At 48.4% G+C, this 20,045-nt stretch overlaps 1 protein-coding gene across 1 annotated transcript in view; it reads right to left on the bottom strand.

Moving 5' to 3' along the window:
- GFRA1 (GDNF family receptor alpha 1) overlaps window positions 1-20,045 on the bottom strand; it is a 257,659-nt gene that overhangs the window by 168,586 nt on the left and 69,028 nt on the right. Inside the window, exon 5 of the mRNA XM_013004160.2 lies at window positions 546-560. Coding sequence (XP_012859614.1) covers window positions 546-560 — 15 coding nt within the window. The remainder of the gene's footprint in view (window positions 1-545; window positions 561-20,045) is intronic.

Below are 20,045 nucleotides of genomic sequence, written 5' to 3'. Positions count from 1 at the left end.
CTAATGGGGACTGAGACTCCACCAGTTCAAGCTTCCCACCTCTAGCTCCCCACAGCTTAGGCCGACGGTGGGATAGCAAAACACTACACACCTACACCTGGCCCTGCTTTGACCACAAGGCCCCAGTGGGAGGTCAGGAGGTATAGCTAGGCCAAAGAACACAGAGCAACGAGGCAGCCAGGGTCTTGCCCACGTTTGAGATGTCTCATAGAGTCCAACCAAAGCAACGGCCAACCAAGAGGCCTAACCATCATCCTAGAGACCCCCCTCCTCCTCCCCAGTCTCACACCAGTGCTGCCCCTTCCAGGGGCCCAGGCACAGACGCCTCCCAATCATCCCACCTCAATGTTCTAGCTCCTCCCCTACACCCACGTGTGTGACCCAAGAAGCAGAGGCTGAACAGAAGAGGCCTCTTCAGCCCACGGTCCCCATACAGTCCCCAAAGGCCAAGCAACATCTCCGCCGAGAATGCAAGCACACTGCCCCCTTGTCCCCAACAGAGCACGGTGGGTTAACTGAAAGCCACAGCATGGCATGAGACTTACCTTGCTGAAACACATCTGCCAGGAGGGGAGCAGACCAGCAGAGGGAGGGGGGAGAGATGGGAGAGAGAAGAGAGAGAAAGAAGAAGTATTAATACCAGTGCAGAACCTGACAAGGAGAATCATAGCTAACCTATGCTGACTCTGTTAAACACTCTATGGCACTATGTCCTTTAGCTCGGGAGGTGGTGGTGAAAAGCTGGGGTGCCGGAAGCAGATTTCTTGGATTTAAATCCTACCTCTGCACTTGCTAGCCCCGTCCCTAGTGTCTCCTTCGGCTGCAAAGCTGACCCGAGTAGTGAAAAGATCCAACAAATCCGACCACCCATGGTAAGTGCTTAGAAGAGTGCGTGGCACATAGTATGCGCACCCCCTTTGGCCACTCTACTCAGCATTATTATTGACAGCAACCTTAGTTATCACCCTTGTTTCATGGCTGGGGAAACGGAGGCTCCAGATGGAAATACCATGCAGGCAAGGCTCCAGAGGAGAAAGGGATGGAGCTAGAACTGAGTCCTTGTGATTCCAGAAGCCATCTGCTTGCCCACGCCTCCGCTGCCTGACTTTCATCAACAAGAAAACCAGCAATACCAAGAGGATAAACAGCGGCTACGCCGCAAACATACTAAAGTTGCATCTTTAAATCATATAAGCGAAACTTGTGGATGAATTCTCTCCATGAGAACCCACAACTAATAATACAAAATCTCCATTCCAAATTCCAGGTCAAGGCCTGTTAGGAAAAGTGTGTGTGGGAGGGAAGGGGACGGGGGGAGGGAGTATGAACTTAAGTATTAAATAGTAAAACTAACACAGGTGGCACTGCTAATCCGCTTAGCCCACATGGTTGGCAGTTCAAACCCACCAGGGGCTCCACCAGAGAAGGCCGAGGCTTTCTCCTCCCACCAAGATTTACAGTCTCAGAACCCCAAAGGGGCAGTTCTCTGTCCTGCAAGGTGGCGATGAGTCAGCATCGACTCAACGGCATTGTGTTTGGTTTTGATTGTGGTTTAGATTCCAGGTCCTGTGCAGGGTGCTGAAAAAGGTGCACCTAAGCAGCCAGCACACAGGACAAAGCATGAACCAAAAGGCAGGGCCCCGGGGCCACAGGGCAGGTGCTGGACCAGACTACTTTCCAGAAGGAAATGACTTTGAAATTGATTCCCCAAGATGGAGGAAGGATTCATCTGGGAAAAGTTAAGGGGCAAAGGGCCCCCACAAACAGAAAAGAATGGGAATTCCAGCCTAATCCAGCTGACCTGCCCTGACCACCTGGCTAACCAGGACTCTTCTTAAATGCACTTTTGATTGAAGCACAGGTGCTGACCTTGAAGCCCACAAACGATCATTCTATAAGCAGGTGAACACATTCGCATGAGCAGCACCCAGATCAAGAAACATTCTGTCTCCAAGAGCCCCTCCAGGGTTCCCCTAGTCACTCAAAAAAAAAAAAAAAATCCAAACTCACTGCCACGGAGTCAATGCTGACTCACCACGACCCCTGTGGGGGTCCAAGACTGTCACTGTTTACGAAAGTAGAAAGCCCAGTCTGTTTCCCAAGGAGCTGCTGGTGTTTTCGAACTGCTGACCATGTGGATCGCAGCCCGACACATAACCCCTACACCTACACCAGCAGGGCTCTAGCATCCTCCCAAAGGAGTAATCGCTATAACTTCGCTTGGTTTTGCCTGTCTTTGAGCTGTACAGAAATGGACTCATGCATTATGCATTTTCCCAATGCCTGGCTTCTTTGCTCAACAGAAATTGTGGGAGTCCGCAACACGGTTAGCGATTCCACTTGTCCTCCCTGTTCCATAGTATGCTACCATGTGACGGGGCCATCGTCTTGTTCCTCCAATTTAATGTCAATGGACACTTGCACTGTTTCCAGGGTCTGACAATTAGGAATAGTGATGGTCAGGGTCATGCACCTCTTTTGCTGATGGGTGGACAGATGATGTCTCTCCTGTGCTTTGGAGTTCACCTTGCTTCAATCGCTTCTCAATGGCCCCCAAAAGTATCTCATCCTCTTGTCCACTTGTACTTTCCCGCTTACAGGCTGACAGGCAGACGAGGATACAGACAGTATTAAGCAGATACGAGGTAGTGCCCACCCCACTGCTTGGACTGGAGATGGGTAGAAAACTTCTACAAGACACTTCTGAACATATGGATGGGACAGAAGGAGACATAGAGGGGAAGTGGTCAAATGCTCAGCTTTTAACAAAAGATCATCAGTTGAAACCCACCAGCCATCACCAGGAGGAGAAAGATGCTCTCAGTCTGTTTCTATAGCGATCACTGCCTTGGGAAGCCCATGGGGCAATTCTACTCTGCCCCAGCGTGTTGCTCTGAGCTGCAATCAACTCAATGGCGATGGGTTTGGTTTGGATTTGGAAATGATAAACATGCATTCCTTAGCCCAGTAAAACCACGTCTAGGGATTGAGCCTCATGAAATAACTAAAGGATCAAAGAAGGTTACAAGCGTGTCCGTCAAGGCATGATTTGGCAAACCACTAAAATTTACATGAAAAGTTCACCACCGAGTAGATGCCGACTCATCGTGACACAGTTGAACTGTCCCTACAACTCTTTACAGGAGCAGGAAGCCCCATCTTTCTCCCTCAGAGCAGCTGGTGGGTGCAAACTGTCTTTCAGCTCACAGCCCTGCGCGGAACCACTATGGCACCAGGGCAAAACAGTGGCCACTGCCTAATTGTTTGGCAATAGGGCACCAGACAAAAAATAGCATATAGCAAACAATAGATGATGGTGTGGCCATTTTAAGCATTTTACGTGATTTAAAGCCTTTAATGCCATTTTAAGGAAAGTACCAGCTGCTGTCAAAAGCAATAATCCCTCCTGCATCTATCCGTGTACATGGGGGTCTGTGCTACAAGACCAAGGTCTGTGATGAGAGGCATGGAAACGTTGTTTGTCTTCAGGTGAGGGGATCTGATTTTGTTGTTTGTTTTGTAGTATCATGGAGTGCGATCATTAAGTGCTTCACTACTAACCCAAAGGTTCACTGTCACTGAGTCAATTCCCATTCATTTCTGCCTTAGGTAGGGTTTCTGAGGCTGTCAACCTGGATGGGAGCCTCCTCTTTCTCCATGGAGTAGCTAGTAGGTTTGAACCACCAACCTTCTGATTAGCACTTCCAAAGCTTACCCAACAGTGTCACCAGAGCATCTCTAATGGAAAGGTAGGTAGATGGTTCAAATCCACACAAAGTCACCTCATCAGAAAGCCCTGGGACCCTACTTCCAAAAGATCCCAAGCATTAAAAACCCCACAAAGCACAGCTCGACTCCGAAGTACGTGGGGCACCCAGGACTCAGAATCAACTCAAGGGTGTGGTGATATTTCTGTTGTTTTAATGTTTTAGCATAGAGCACCTGGATTTTAAAGCTAATGTTGTTGTTCTTCATCTTGATAAACTGGGTAAGAACTATAGTGCCAACATCTTACTTTGCGCTTAGGCAGAAAGCTAAGCACCAGCTCTTACAAAGTCATGAAAAGCCCAGGGCACATGAATCAATGAAACCTGCCACTGGTGGGTCAACAGATTTCAATATCCACTGAGACCCACCTGACTCCCCTTCCCCCCACCACACACACACCATAGGAGTCAGGTGCACGCAACATCACTCTCCCAAGGGGATGCCCAGGCCAGAAACAATAGCATAGGCTCGGGGTTCCAAAGAGCTGACCAGCCCCCCAATAAAATGATTAATTAAAAAAAATAGCAGACCAAAACACCACTCATTCTCTCACGTGCCAGAGAGCCAAGTTGGATGTGAATGGACCATAGCTCAACTTGACTGTGAGCTAATGTATACACATTCTACATTATCCTCTAATCTCAGTACTCTATCAGAGGTACAAATTTGGACCCAGCAGTGTGTGGGATGCCATTGACCTACAGTCCCATGGCACTGCCCAAGGAGCCTGCCCACTCCCTTGCATTTGCTCCTCGGCATGCACGGTTGGAAATACTGCCCTCTGATGGCTCTTTGCACCTAAAGGAGCCCTCCTGCCCAGGCTTCCAACGTCATTGCCACTGTGAGGTCTTCACAGAGTGAAAGCTCACTGTTTCTGTCGCAGGGCTCCCACAGTAATGAGTGCCTGTGCAATTAGAGCTCAGATTCTAATTAGTTATTTATGCAGACTGTGAGCTCCTCAGGACAAGAGTCCTGTGTCTTAATCACCTTTGTGGGTCAAGGCCTGGGCAGGATGGTCCCTCATAAGAGTGGGGGAGAGAAGGCTCCACTGCCTTCCATGCTTTGGGTCCAAGCCTTCCTTCAACAGAGGACGATAGTGAGTCCCAGAAAATTCCAGAATGTTTCTCAAGGTCACGCATGGAGTTCAAGGCTAAGTCAGGACTCTATGAGATTCCTTTAACTTTAATGAAGCACAAAAACTCATCCGTATTATTAGCAAAGTACAAATTTGAGATTGATCATTCTCCTCTAATGAACACAAGCAAAAATTTCCACCCTTGAAAACATCAGTGAAATAAGATTAGCCTTTCAAAGACAGATCCCATCTCGACATCTGTCCAGAATCCACACCCTCCCCTCATGGCCTCTGACAGAGAGCTTCCTTCCAACGTCAGCCCTGATCTGAATCACTGGAAAGAACTGATGGACAGGGAGAAAAGACCTTGAGGCTGAGCTGAGAAACCTTATTCCTTCCAATGCCCTTGTATGACATAGTCCGTATTTTCGCAGACAAACCTACAGAGAGTACAGTTCCTATCTCCTCTTGCAAAATCCTCTCCTGATTGTTGTTGAAGTCTCATTCATTGTTTTGTTTAAAAGACCTTTTTCTAGCTTCATTTACATTTTGCACCTTTATTCGAATGTAAATTTTAATAAACACTCATATAAATATTGCAACAATTTTGCGCATGAGCTATCTTGTAATTTACACTCTAAATTTATGTCTTTTGTGGTCTCTGGCATAAATCATTCCGTCCTTAGCATCATTTAGCTTTTTGCTCTGTATAATAACAGCTTGGGTGCCTTCTTTAAAATATCACTTTCACAGATTGCAACAGCGATCTAGACTCGAGGGCGCAAATGATTCATGGCCGAAGGAACAAAAAGGCAGTGAGAAGAAGGTGGGTTTTGTGCCGTTTGACTGCATTGTACCCACAACCCAAACCTTGGACCTCAGAGACTATTAGCCTTAGAAATACTCTTCCCTGTGGGCTGCCTGCTGGAGAAGGACGGGGCTTTCCACTCCCAGAAAGAGTGATTGTCTCAAAAACTCACAGGGGCTCTTCTACCCTGTCCCACAGGGCAAAGACGAATCTGCATCAACTGCAGGGCAGTGACGAGGAGTCGCAATAGCAGTTGGGTTGCCCCCTCCCCACAACACGCTTCCCACAGATGGCAGTCACTTATAAAGAATCAACGGGTCCCAGTGACAACCAGGATATTTTCCACCCAGACTTACCCACCACAAATAATTATTTGAAGCCAATCATTTTTATTCTCTGCATTTGACTTTCTTTGCCATGGCTTGTCCATATGCTAATCCCCAGGCCAAGGTGTTGACGCACACAGACCACCACCTACTGCCCTTCCAGTTGATGCTGTCCCACAATGACCCTCTAGGCCAGGGTCGAAGTGCCCTAAGGTTGACCTCTTCATGGATGCAGACCACCACACCTTTCATCGCTGGAGCAGAATGGCTTCAAACTGCCAGCCTTTTGGTTAACAGCCCAGAAATTTCAGCACCACCCCACCAGGATCCCAGGCCATGGTGTTGGGCAGGTGAAAATCCATAATGTGTATCGGCAATTTCCCATGGTTTGCTTCTGGAAATGAGTGAGTGCCATCCTTTGTGGCATCGGAAAGCCATCGAAGTACAGAGTTGGCGCTGGGTCACCTAGCCAAAGCCGACCCTCAGGGCAATGAGATTAAGCCCAGAGGACACAAGGGATATTGGTGCAGAGGAAATGAACTCTTTCAGGCAGATCTCTGCTCACACTCCCTTCCCAAGGAAGAAACCCTCAACCCCCATCAATCCGGCAACAAAGAACGCCTGTTCTCCGGGCCCCCCACCCCCACCCCCTGGAGCCTTTCTGGTCCTACAGATACATGAAAGGGCATGTATAAGTTGGCGATTCAGATGTGGGAAGAAGGAAATTCAAAAAGACAGAGCTCAAGATTCGTCTTTCCAAGCCAGGATGTCGAGTGTCTTTGGTGGCTAAGAAGCATCAAAGGGACATGCCTCCCTGCTCCTCCTCCATCCCCCCCCAGCCCGCCGCAGGCTACTGAGAGACCCACACCCCCGAGATCTTTAATGCACAGATCCCTCCAGAGAGCAGGGCTATCCAAAACGGACTCGATTATTTATTATTATTAATAAGCTCTGGCAATTAGGCAAGGTGATTCCTATACGTGGCTGATTAAAAACTTTCTTCAGTGCTACTCATCCACATGGCTGGTGTTTACCTCGATTAAATATGATTTAACTGCACTCCAGGTGAACCCCTCACAAGCGCCTGGGTTAATAACCAGCAGTGCACAGAGCCACTCGGGTTAAGTGAGTGGATGCCCCTTTTATTTAGCTATTGCTTTGTTTTATGAGGAGGATTGGATGGCTGTCTTATTGCCCATTCAGACTACTCAGAATAATTTACTATTTCAATCCACAGCCCCTCAGTATGGCCAGAGAAACCCTCACTATTATTATAAGATCACACTCACCCTCTCCCCACAGCACTGCAGACACACCACACCATGAAAGCCAAGCGTGAGCGGCTTCCAGAAGCCTGGGGAGGTAAAGTGACGCGTCTTCAAACAATGTAATCATACAGCTCTCTCGATTTTTGCTCCTGTTTCTAGGTTAAATTATATATGAGGGGAGTTTAGTTTCTTGAAAATGCATGCACTTAACTCCCATTTAAGAAGTCTCACCTGGGGAGACAGCTGTCTTGCTAGTCCTCCTGTGGTTTGAGCTACAGAAAGAAAAGTCTCTTTCAAGTACAAATGCTTTTACAGGAAAGCGTTGTCAATGGTATAGGGGCCTGACCTGACTAACCAGGGTCCACAGTAGCAGCCTAGGGAGCTGCTGATGCCTCCAAGAGGTGCCAGGTTCACCATGAACCAAAGTCCCTGTCACGATGAGCAAGCTCTCTTCCTGGTTCTGAAGAGTGGCCAGACTCCAGGCTCAATCAGTCCCCTGCCAAGATTGGTGGGTGCAGTGAATTTGTTCTATTCTGTATTGAAACGTGGCTTCCCCCATGCCTCCTTCTGAAATACCAGCACTCCAGAGTAGCCAAGATTAACAGGCCAGATCCGCAATAAGCAGGTGGTCCGCCGCCAAGGAGGGCAAGAGCTGACCTGGTGCTGGGTCATCCATCACATGACCTCACCAGATAGAATCTCCATCCCACTGCCCTAAAAGGAAAATGGTGGGGATCAGCTTTCTCTAGATCAGCGATTCTCAACCTGTGGGCCGCGACTCCTTTGGGGGTCGAACGACCCTTTCACAGGGGTTGCCCAATTCATAACAGTAGCAAAATGACAGTGATGAAGTAGCAACAAAAATAATTTTATGGTTGGGGGGTCACCACAACATGAGGAACTGTATGAAAGGGCCGTGGCATGAGGAAGGTGGAGAACCACGGGTCTAGAAGATCATCGGGGGATCAGGCAACTCTAATCAGTCTGTGTCAACAACTCTCTGCATAGCGTCTTTGACGTCAGCTAATGCCTGGGTTCAACTCCTGGCTAGGCCAAGGATTCTGAGCTGGCTATTTAAACACTACAAACCTCAATCTCCTCATTTATAAAATAGTGACACTGAAACCCATTTTTCAGAGTTGCTGTGAAAGTAGACTCTTGGCACACAGTAGCTAGTTTGTAGACTGTGTTTAATAAATAAACAGTAAGACGATTCTAATAGCAAGCGATACAACAGTGCATGAAAAGTATCGGCCCTGGAATCAGAGCGGGTGCCACATCTGACCAGCTGTGCGATCTTGGGCACATCCCACAATCTCCCCAAGCTTTGGTTTTCTCTTATCAGTCACATGCAGATAATAATCCACAAACCCACTGCCACTGAGTCAATGCTGATTCATAGTGACCTTATATAAGCTTTCAGAGGCTTTGCAAGTCGTTATAGAAACAGACAGCCTCATCTTTCTCCCAAGGGGCTGCTGGTGGGTTTGAAATGCCAACTCCGGGGTTAGCAGCCCAATGCTGTCCCTACAGAGCCACTATAATAGTAAGATCTTAGTGCTGTGCTACCTCATACACATCTCTGAAGACCAAATGAGAAATGTGTATGAAAGTACACAATAACAGGTACCCAGAAAGTCTCATAAAGGTAACATGACTATCAACAAACGCATATTAATTGCCTACCATGTGAACAATCGTCCCACCCATCTCAGGCCTGACGTCATGGAGGTACATCCCCTGTGAAACCCCAAAGATACCCCAAGAATGAAATAAGAAGGAGCAGCAAAGAGTTATTTGTCAGGTCAGTGATCCAGCGGCAATCTATCTTCAAAAATCACATTGCCTGTTGTTAAAACTATTGCTGCCGAACCGCCCCACAGGGTGTCCCAAGCTATAAAATTTTGTGGAAGCAGACTGCCACATCTTTTCCCTGTAGAATGGCTGGTGGGTCCAAACCCCGACTTTTTGGTTCACAGCTGAGCACTTAACCACTGCACCACCAAATCCCCCAAACCCAGCCGCATTGCCATCAAGTCGGTTCTGACCCATCTGACAGAGGAGCTGTCCTTTCAGGTTCCCAAGCCTTTAAATCTCTATAGAAGCAAATAGCCTCCTCTTCCTCCTGCAGAGCATAGTGGCGGGTGGGTTCAAACAGCGGGCCTGGTGAGCAGCTCAAAGCATAATCCGCCGCACCGCCAGGGTTCCTTAAACGGTGGAAAGGATTGTGATTACAACCAGAAGTTCCAGAAACCCAGTCCCAGCGGCTCACTGGTGTTTTCAGCACCCTCTTTCTGCTCTAGACTGGTCCTCATTTTTAGAGGCCACCATTTAAGGAACTCGCCCAGTCTCTCTCTGATCAGTGTTTGAAGCCGCGTTCTTGGAGGCCCGGGGTTCAAAGAGGTAGAACTGCCAAGGGCCACTGGGCTGTGGTACATCCAGGTGAACCGCTCTGTGCTGTCCTGCATCGTGGGGCTCTGTGAAGCATGAGCCCAAGAATTTGCACGCTGCTTTGTGAAATGAATTCGCTGAAGTCTGCACACAACGAGCCATTAAGGGAGCCCCTTCCTGTGCGGGTGCAGGCCTCTGCTCTCCTGGCTTGCGGCCAGAGGCAGGGCTCCGGACCCCCCGCTTGGCCTCAGTGGCACCACACGGGGGCCTGAGTCCTTTTCTGTGTCTCCAAAGCCAGACAGCTCAGGCAGCAGTGTGGCCGCTCAGTCAGTGTCCCTGATGTTCCCGCTTCCCTTGGCCAGAGCCCCCGTGAGTCTGTCTAAGAGCTCTGAGGACCAGACAGAAGGTCTAGTGACTTCTCCGTGTACAGCCCTCAATGCCAAGGCCGTCAATGCCCCTCCTTTGCCTGCTCCATCTCATTGGGGATGTAGGCTGAGTAACATCCTATTGTCTTCCTCATTGCTGGCTTTTATCCCACTAGCCTCGCTCCTCCCCCTGTATCTGATAAGAAATGAAGACCAACACTTTGCCTGTCACATCCTAACCTCTGAAGGGTCCTCTGTGAATGTCTTTTATTTGTGGGAAAAGATTTACAAAAACATAAAAAAAAATTTTTAAAAAAAGCTCCGGACTATCTTCCTGCTACATTTTCTAGGCAATGGGCAGCCAGCATCAATCTCAGGCCGGGTGCCTGTAACCCATCAGCCCACACAGACTGGGCAAGGCATGCCAAGGACTGCCGACTAGTGCGTGCCTGAAGGTTTTTATGACACTCTGCTCCTGGTAGATCTAATTCCTAGCACAGAGGGATAAAGCTCTTAACTACCGAAAGAACATAAAAAAATAGATTTAGGAATAATACTTTTTATGATTGCATTCTGTATATGGAGCAAGTTATGTTCAAATCTGTTGGTGCTTTATGGAGCTGACAAAGGAGAGCGGTATGGCTTCCTGGAGAACAGTGTATTTTATATCCATTTACAATGTTTTCTCTTCAATTGAATTACTTTTTGAGTAATTATAATAAGAGTAATCTGGGCTTAATGAATTCATATACAAATCCTTTCGACTGCATTATTAAAAAGCCTCGGTGATAGGAAGCGATATTAAACTCAGTTCCTCCAGTCACCAGTGTTTGTCTTGACAAAAGAAACAGCAGCCGGGATTTTTTTTGGAATTTTAAAAAATCGCCTAGGTGAGAAAGACGCCTAGATCCAGCGACCAGGGAGCCTGGCATGCAGTGCTGTTCTAGTTCCTCTGAACTGACAGAAGTGGGCCCTCAGCTGGGGGGTCCCAAAGAGGATCTTTATGGAGCACCAACGTGGGCCAAGGTCCAAAGAGCTGGCCCCTCTCTCAGCAGAAAGCAGGCTGCGGCTCTCTTTAGAAATTGTATTAAAATCACCATTGGGGCAATGCGGAAAATGAGACCTGGCTGGCCATCCTGGTGTCCTGAAACGCCCTACAAAACATGGTCGTTTACACACCCAGGCTCCAGTCTTCACTGTAGGTCAGCGGTTCTCAACCTGTAGGTCCCCACCTCTTTGGGGGTCGAACGACCCTTTCTCAGGGGTCGCCCGATTCATAACAGTAGCAAAATGACAGTCATGAAGTAGCAATGAAAATCAGGTGGGGGCGCACCACCACCTGAGGAACTGCATACCAGGGTCGCGGTATTAGGAAGGTTGAGAATCACTGCTGTAGGTCAAGCCATCTGCCGAGCCTGGGACCCAGACCCACCAGCGCCAGCAGGATTTGTACGAGATGATCATCCAGCCCCCTTCCAGTCTGAAACCACGATGATTTCAAGTTTAAAATTGCACACTTTACATCAAATGGGCTCTTACGGCAGAGAGCTTATTTGTCATCTTGTCTACGCTGAGTGGCATTCGCAGGGAAAAACAGAAAGAATGAAATTCATTCCCCACACTTCACAAACGCATCCATAATAGGACAGACGATTTCAAACGTATCCCAAGATATTACCCTGCGGGTAAAGTATTTTGCCCGCTGCAGATAAATTCTAAGCCATCTGAAATCTGTAAGGTGATGGTGCCTACTTGAATCAATTTCCCTCTACCCCTGGTAACACACTTCCTGCATGATGCTCTTTCCGTCCCCTCTCCAAGGCAACTGCTTAATTGTATCACCTCTGCATTCCTCCAGCAGGTACGGGAGAGCCAGGTCTTAATCTGGTTAGTTTCTCTGTCTCCTCCATCCAAACTGGATATTTACAAATGTCCAGCCGAATAAGCCTCTCTCTGCCTCCCCACCAGGTGAGCATCATGAGGCTGGACAACGCGAAAGTAAGCATCAGGCAGCGGCCATCATCATTATGTTGATGGCTTGGCATAAACTGCTATCAGGAGAGCTCCCAGGAGCCAGAGACAATTAAAGTCTGAGTTCGGAGAAGCGGCCCCAACATCAAGCGCTGCTGATCCGAACGACTGCAGAGTACATCTGCTTCTGCAAAATGACCACAACGCTTCAGTCCTGGAGGAAGCCTGGGCACAGGACGTGCTCTGGTCTGATCTGGGCTGGGTTTCAGGAGGCACAGGTTCCAGCCTGGTTTGACCTGGAATAAACTTGAACTAGTAACTGAAGCACTCCCAGGTCCAGATGGGGTTTGACCCAACACCTCTATAGTCACACCTACAGTTCTACCATGGACACAATAGCAGGAGCTTTCGTGAAGGAGCTCGGCTCTACACCCTCAAACTCACGTTACCCTTGTGTGCTTCTTTGACACGCTAGTGAGCACTCGTGAACACGATGATGTTAAGAGCTGCGTGTTACCTATGATTGTCCCAATGCCCAGGCACAAAATCCTGTTCCTTTTTGTTGTTGCTATTGGATACCGCCGAGTTTCTTCTGACTCACCGAATCCTCATATGGCAGAGGACTACCTTATAGGTTGTTCGAGGCTGTAACTTATGGACGTAGACCCCCAGCGCTCTCTCCCACAGATGGACTGGGAGGAGTCAACCCACCGTCCTTTTTGGTTAGTAACAGAATGCTTAACCATCTGTACCACCAGGTGTCCTTAAGCAAGCACGAAGCACAACCTGCTATTGAGTCCGGTCCAACTCACTGCGACCCTATAGGATGGGGTGGATCCGCCCCCATGAGTTTCCGAGACTAACTATCTATGGGAGTTAAAAGTCCCCTCTTTCACCCTGGGAGCAGTTGGTGGTCTCCAGCTGCTGACCCTGCGGTGAGCAGCCTAATGTGTGACCACAGGCTCCACAGCACGCATATGAGGGTGAAGGATGAGTGATGTGTGTCCACACCACCTGTCTGTCCGTTTGTCATTCTCTGGTGGCTTTCATGCTGCTTTGAGGCTGGAAGCTGTACTGCTGGCATGTCAAAAGCCAGCCGGGTCACCCACAGTGGACAGATTTCAGTGGCGCTTCCAGACTAACACAGATTAGAGGACCGGGGGCGGGGGGGCTGTAAAACTGCTCCCCAAAGCATGCCATGGAAACCTAATGATCTCAATGCGACCTTGTCTGACTCACTTGCTTTGGACCCTTCCTGGAGAGGGCTCGATGTGGGCAGGAGGAGATTGTGTGTGAAGCGGAGGGCCCAAGAGGGTGAGGAAGGCCCCAGTGACATGGATCGGCACAGGGGGCCACAGACATGAAGCTGTGGTGAAAGCAAGGCGAATGTAGGAACGGGTCACATTTCGTTCTGTTGCACCCAGGCTGCCATGAGTCAGTCAGTTCAATGGTGGCTACCCATCTGGCTGTTTGCAGAGTTTCTATATGTCTGACCCTCCAGGCAGTCCCTGAGTTGCCAAGGTCCCGTGTAGGGACAGTCCCCATTGCCCTTTAATGCTATGGAAATTTGCCCTCACTTTGAAAAGCCTCGACCCACCCCTCAAAACAAAATGAACCAGAAAAACTCAAACTCGCGGCCATTGATTCCAATTCATTAAGCCCCCAGGTGAGAGGGCAGAACTACCCCCATAGAGTTCCAGGACTGTAAATCTTTATAGGAGTAGAAATTCTCCTCTTTCTCCCTCAGAGCAGATGGTAAGTTTTAAGCTGAACTTCCCGTTAGCAGCCGGACGCTTAAGCAAGCCACTCTGCACCAGGGCTCCTTAAACAACCCCTACTCGAAACAACTCTTCATTACAACCACCTTCACATACTACTGGCCCAGCTTTTAAATCCCTGAGATGTCCTCAAGCCTTCTCTACGCTAAACTTTAGGCTAAGTAAGAACGGTCTAAACCTGCTCTGGCTTACCTACACATTCTTAAAAGCACAGTCAAAAGGTTATTTATAACCTGGAGATGGCCAACTATTTTCATACTTTACATACATTTCCTGAAAGCCTCTCAGTTGCCTTAAATCTCTATAAAGGGTAGAGATTAACAGATAAAGAAAAAGTGGCCAAGAGAGGTTAACGAAAGATGCCAAATAGTCAAACGGCAGCAAATGAGCTGGGATCCCACCCAGACTGAGTGGCTTCAAAGCTCAGACTCAACCACCATCCCCCACTGGGTCCCTATTAATGTCTGATGGAGAGATGGATAGATGGAAGGATAGACAGGCAGACATGCCTGATTTCTTCCAAAATAATCCAGAGTCCACCTGAGTCATATCCATCATGTTTTTAATATCAAATTCATCCCTGTATTTCTAAAACTGTAATCATATCTTCTTTTCCCCTATAACTATAGCATCCCTGAGTTGAGGCCCAACAGTGGCTATCACTGAGGTGTAGCCTGACTTGTGAAACCTTAACAAATTCAATGATGGGCAAGGAGCGGTAAAGCGGAAGGGGAAGACATGGGAAGTCGGAGGCAAGGATGAGAATCCAACTGTGTTCGGCTGGGTTGTCTAGAGAAACAAGTGACTCTCCTCTACATCCAAGAAAGAAGTCGATCGTAAGACACAACTTTTCATCAAGAAGGCCTTCCAGTCCTAAGCCAACTCAAGCCCATAGATGCGATGCTAGCTGGGCCCTCTTCAGACGCCGAGGTGTGAAGGCCAACGAGGCAGAAAGTGAAGGAGGAAGGGGGGAGATCACTGGCCAGTTGGTGCAGCATCTTCTGGATCCAAGGTCATTGGAAGCATGGGCAGAGTGTCCCCAGCTCTCAAGGTCAGTAGCCTACAAGGTCGGGGCCACCACTGGAGGAGCACGAAGTCCCTGAGAGGAGGAAGGCGAAGGGGCGGAGAGAGAAATCGTCTCTCTTCACCTGGCTCTCAAACAAAAGGCTTATGGCATCTAGGAGGTGTCATGAGGCTGTGACTTGATGGACCGGTTTAACTCCACCCCTAGCCAGGAATGTCTAGTTGACATAATCCCGAACAACCTCACCCAGGCAGAGAGCAAGGAAAGGGAAACCCACAAGCCAAGGAGACATAAGCCATCGTAAGTAAGCTCAAAGACCTGGACAGCAGGAGAACAGCTACAGGGTGTTTGGGAAGCCGAGCCAAGAGTAAACTCATAAACATTTAACACGGTACATGACCCATTAAAAATTTTTGTTTTGACACAGTTGCTGTCAAGTTGATCCCAACTGATGGTGGCCCAATTGGGTCAGAGGAGAATTGAGCCCCACAGAGTTCCAAGGATGGATTTTCTAACAGTCAATTGTGAGGGCTTCCTTCTAAGGCCCCTCTAGGCAGATGTGAACCACTGAATTTTTAGTTAGCAGCCAACATGTAACCATTGGCGCCACCCAGGGAACCTGCCTGCCATGTCAAAATCCACTGCCGTCGAATTGACTCCAATCATCCCAATCCCATATGACAAGGGAGAAGTGACCCCATCGTGGGGTGTCAAAGCTGTCACCTTAAAGGAAGTTGACTTCCTCTCCCTAAACACCTGTGAATTTGAAGCAACTGGCCTTTCTGTTAGCAGAAGGATGCTTTAAGCACTGTGCCACCAGGGCTCCTGGCACAGCACATAGAAGGTATGTAACAGAAGCTACTTATCGGTTGTAACCCACTCTTCTGCAGGGAACAGAAAACAGGCTCTTTTCTGAGAGAAGCAAGCAATTGGGACAAAGGTTTGTTAACAGATGAGCAACAGACAATGTTGATGAGCAAGAATGATGAGCAACGGACAATGTTGATGAGCAACGTTGATGAGCAATGATGAATGAGCAAGAATGATGAGCAACGGACAATGTTGACCCTGGCAGCTATGAATAAAATGTAGCAGTATGGACTGTAAACCCGGAAACTCAGAAGTACCCCAAAGTCTACACCCCGAACCCTGCACCCTGAAGCACAGAATAACGCTGCCCAGAGAAAGGAGATGAGAAACCATCTCTAGCAAAGGCGCACTCCTTCTCTCAATCCTATGTGTCCTGAGATGCAGGCTCCCGATCGATGCTCTCCAGGTGAACAAACATTAAATCCCAGATGTATCACCCCAGCCTTTGTGTCACACAGGCACGAGCCCGTGTTTCCCAAAGGGAGTCGGAAGCAAATAATAGGGGCTACAGGTTTGGCAGGAATTGTTTGGGGCACAAGCCTTGCTTCATTTTCTGAAGTCACCCAATCGCAGGTTGGGTCCCTAACCACCCAGGTCCGCTCTCTCCAACTGTCCTATGCTGTGGCCATGCGTAAGGACAGCACAGTGCATGGGGCCCACCCACAGTGAAGCTGGGCAGTTCAGGGTGAGAAGACCGGAGAGTAACACAGAGCTGAGGATGTCTTTCAACCCCCTTGGCAGCTGAAGGCAGGCAGACCGTAAGCTGGAAGGTTCTCCTTGTGCAGCAGCCCAGGGTCGTGGTAAATGTCATCGCCACAGATCATCCCCCACTGGATACCTTTTCAAAAAAAGACGACGACATTCACTTGGCAATTTCAAATTCTTTCATATCTGTCTGATGGTATTCACTGGCCCAACACAGTCAGGAAATGGAAATGTCATTTGCATGAGGGATTTGAGCAGCTGGCTTGCCAGGAGTTACCTGAAAATGGGATTCTGACACCTTACTAAGCTTCAAAACTGTTCATCAGGCTTTAGGTCCACTCTACCTGCCAGCGTGCACTGGATTCAAGGGGATGGCAGGATCCTTGAAGTCCAAAGACCCAGATTCTAGTTCTCTGTCTCTAAACCCCTGTGGCTTAGCTCCTCTTGAAGGAGCCCTGGTGGAGATCCAAGTGGTTGGTAGTTCAAAACCACCTGCAGCTCTGAGAGAGAAAGACTGTGATTCCTACTCCCATAAACAGTTAATGTCTCAGAAACCCGCAGTGGAGTCTCGATGAGCTAGCACTGACTGGATGGCAGTGAACTTGGTTTTAGTTTATGCTTTTTCGCTTCTTTGGGGGCACCTTGGTTTCCTTGTGTGTCCTGGAAGGTACGGAGTCCCTTAATGACTTGTTAAAATGAACAAACAACAAAACAAAAACTCACTGCCATTGAATTAATTATGACTTATATTCACCCTCTTCATAGGGTTTCTGAGGCTGTAAATATTTATGGGAACAGATAGTCTCATCTTTCTACCACAGAGCAGCTGGTGGGTTTGAATCGCCAACCTTGAGGTTAGCAGACTAATTCTTATCCAACAGCACCATCAGGACTCTCTAGCTAGTTGAAGGCAGAGGGGAAAGGGGATGAAATTTTGGATGTGACCCCACTGGGGCCAATTATGCTGACAAATTCTGAATCTAGAGCCATCTGTTTCATATCCAGCGGAATTCATGGATGCTACATTAAGGCAAACATGGACGGCAGCCCATCGACAGACAGCAAAGAGTGGATGACAGAGGGAAGGGCAAACTCACGCAGGTGAAGGTGCCAGACTCGACGTGGCGAGGAGAACAGCATGCAGGGGGCTCCGAGCAGGCTTCATGGACCATGAAGGACAATCCTAAAAAAAGCCAACTGACTGAGCCTCCCGCCTCTATGTACAACTCTATTCCAAGGCTTAAATGTCCTCCAGAACACTCCCCGAACAGCAGGATGCACCTATCAGGACTCATTGTGCCAGGATAAAGGAAATCCTGAGTTCAGATGAAATTAAAGAAAAATGACCAAATCCATTTGCTGTCCAGTCCCTACCCCCTCATGATGGCCCTACAGGAAGGAGCAGAACCATCCTATAAGGCTCGGTATAAGTTATATGGCTGGAATCTTTATGGAAGCAGACTGTCATATCTTTTGCCTTCAAAGCACCTGGTGGGTTTCAACAGCTGACCTATTGGTTGGCGTCCAATTGCTTAACCCCTGTGCCACCAGGGCTCCTTCCTAGATGTACCGAGACACACTGATCATGTTCACAGGCTCAATATTGTGAGGATATTGATTCTCCGCAAATCAATCATCAGACGAAGAAAGGCCACTACACTTTTTGGTCGAAAATAAGCCGGTTCTAAAAATACATGAAGAAAGTAAGAACCCAGATTAGGGAAATGGGAAGGACCGAGGGCAGCCAAAGCCCAAGTCTCAAAGGTATGCCCCAGCTCTTTATCCTATGAACGCATCCAAAGACCCATGACGTGACAAGCATCCTCAAATCCCCTGTCCCGGAGGGGGTACCAACTGGGGCCTCAGCATTCAATATGGTAGCCCTCGTCACACGGCCAGTGAAAGCTTGAATCATTCGCAGGTGCTCCACGTGTAAATCTGACACTGGATCTCACACCACAGCCGGACCCAAACCCACAGCCATCAAGTCGATTCCAAAGCAGCTGAACATCTTCTCAGGAGCCGACGGCTTCCCCTATCTCCAAAGAAACAGCTGGTGGGATTGAACCCTCGACCTTTTCATTAGCCTCCCAATGCTAACCCACAGAGCCAGATTTCAAAGACTCGGCAAAGAAAGGTAAAACAGTTCATGAATCGCTGTTGATATCAAAAGGCATGCTGAAACGAGGGTATTTGGGGTAAACTGGGTGAGATAAATGTTATTGCTAAAATTAATTTTGCCTGTGCCTTTTAAAATATATACTTGAAAAATTATATATGTGGCTTGCATGGCATTTCCCTTGAAGGGCACTGACCCAGACATTAAGAATAAATGAATCATTGAAGCTTTCCTGATGCACAGTGTTTGGGAGGGTTATTTTGTTCAGACTTCAAGATGGCCATTAACTTAGAAGTACACTCAGCCGTGATCGTGTGCTGCTCCTTTCTAATGACGGGGGCACAATGGCCGCCTTGTTTGCTGCCCTCCGCCAGAAGCTTCCTTGGAATAGAGTAGCAGAGATACTCTCTGTGGCCTTTTAAACATTGGCGTGCCCAAGTCTTGACAAAGCACAAATGTTTCCCAAATAAACCAGGGCCAGAGAACTTTGTCTGAACTCTTGAACATTCACGATCAAAAGGGCTGCCTTTTGAAAATGACTAAAGATGAGACTGAAATGACAGGCCACTATTCATAGAAAGGAGACTTCGCAAAGGGATTTCTTCTAGAAGGATCTTTATGTTTCATCCGGGTCTTAGTTCTCGGGTGTTGCTACAATGGAAACACCACCAGCTTTCATAAGAGAAATGTCTGATCTCACACCTTAGGAGGCTAGAAGTCCAAATTCAGGGGGTTGGCTCTCTCGGGGAAGGCGGATGCTCCTGAGCGATCTTCATGTGGTGTGGTGACTCCCTTCTGCCATCTCTACTTGCTAGCCGGACAGACGTCAGCAAAGCTTCAAGGTCAAACTGAACTACGAAGAAAGATCTGGTGATCTACTTCCAAAAACCAGCCCATGAAACCCTAAGGATCATGCTGCTCCAAGCCAGCGCCAGTCATGCGCTTCCATTCCTCTGTGTGTGGGGTCACCCTGAGGGCACCGCAGCCAACAACAGCCATATTGTCATTCTTTCATCCCACAAACACGAGTCCCTGCTGTGTACTATGGGGAGAGAGGGTTCGAGTGACATAGAAAAAGAACTTTGGGCTTGACTCCTGCATCCTCAGATGAAACACTGTTCAAATGTTTCCATCTCCTTTTGCTCAGCATCGTCAATTGGTTGGACAAAAGGGACTTCCGGTGGTCTAAAGGCCTCCATCCTGTGCAGGATAGAGGAGAGCCACAATCTCGGAGAGTCCCTCATCTTGTCTGGGCACTTACGGGGAGAGGTAGAAAAGAGTCCATCTCTCCGCACCTGGGCACGCTCACCACATTTCGGTGGCAGGCACACACAGGGGAGTAGACGCCGTGCCCTGTGCTAGGACCTACAGCAGGCTCCGCATTGCACTAAATCCTGGCCCCCGTGCAGAGACGAACATTCCACAATCTCTGCCCTCTAGGATGTTCTTCAGAGCCTATCAAGTGGTTTTAAAGGGCCTGTGTCTTGGGCAAAGTGTGTTGTAAAGAATAAAGCTTGTTTCTCCAACGAGTTTGTGGCTTGAGACAGCTTCAAGTTATAGCAGTTGGTACAGAATGT

This window comes from Echinops telfairi, unplaced genomic scaffold (assembly GCF_000313985.2).
Source record: "Echinops telfairi isolate 266 unplaced genomic scaffold, ASM31398v2 ScPeMD7_70;HRSCAF=299, whole genome shotgun sequence".
Taxonomy (NCBI): Eukaryota; Metazoa; Chordata; class Mammalia; order Afrosoricida; family Tenrecidae; genus Echinops; species Echinops telfairi.
Note: the sequence above shows the minus strand (reverse complement) of the source record. Positions and strands in the feature narration are given on the sequence as shown.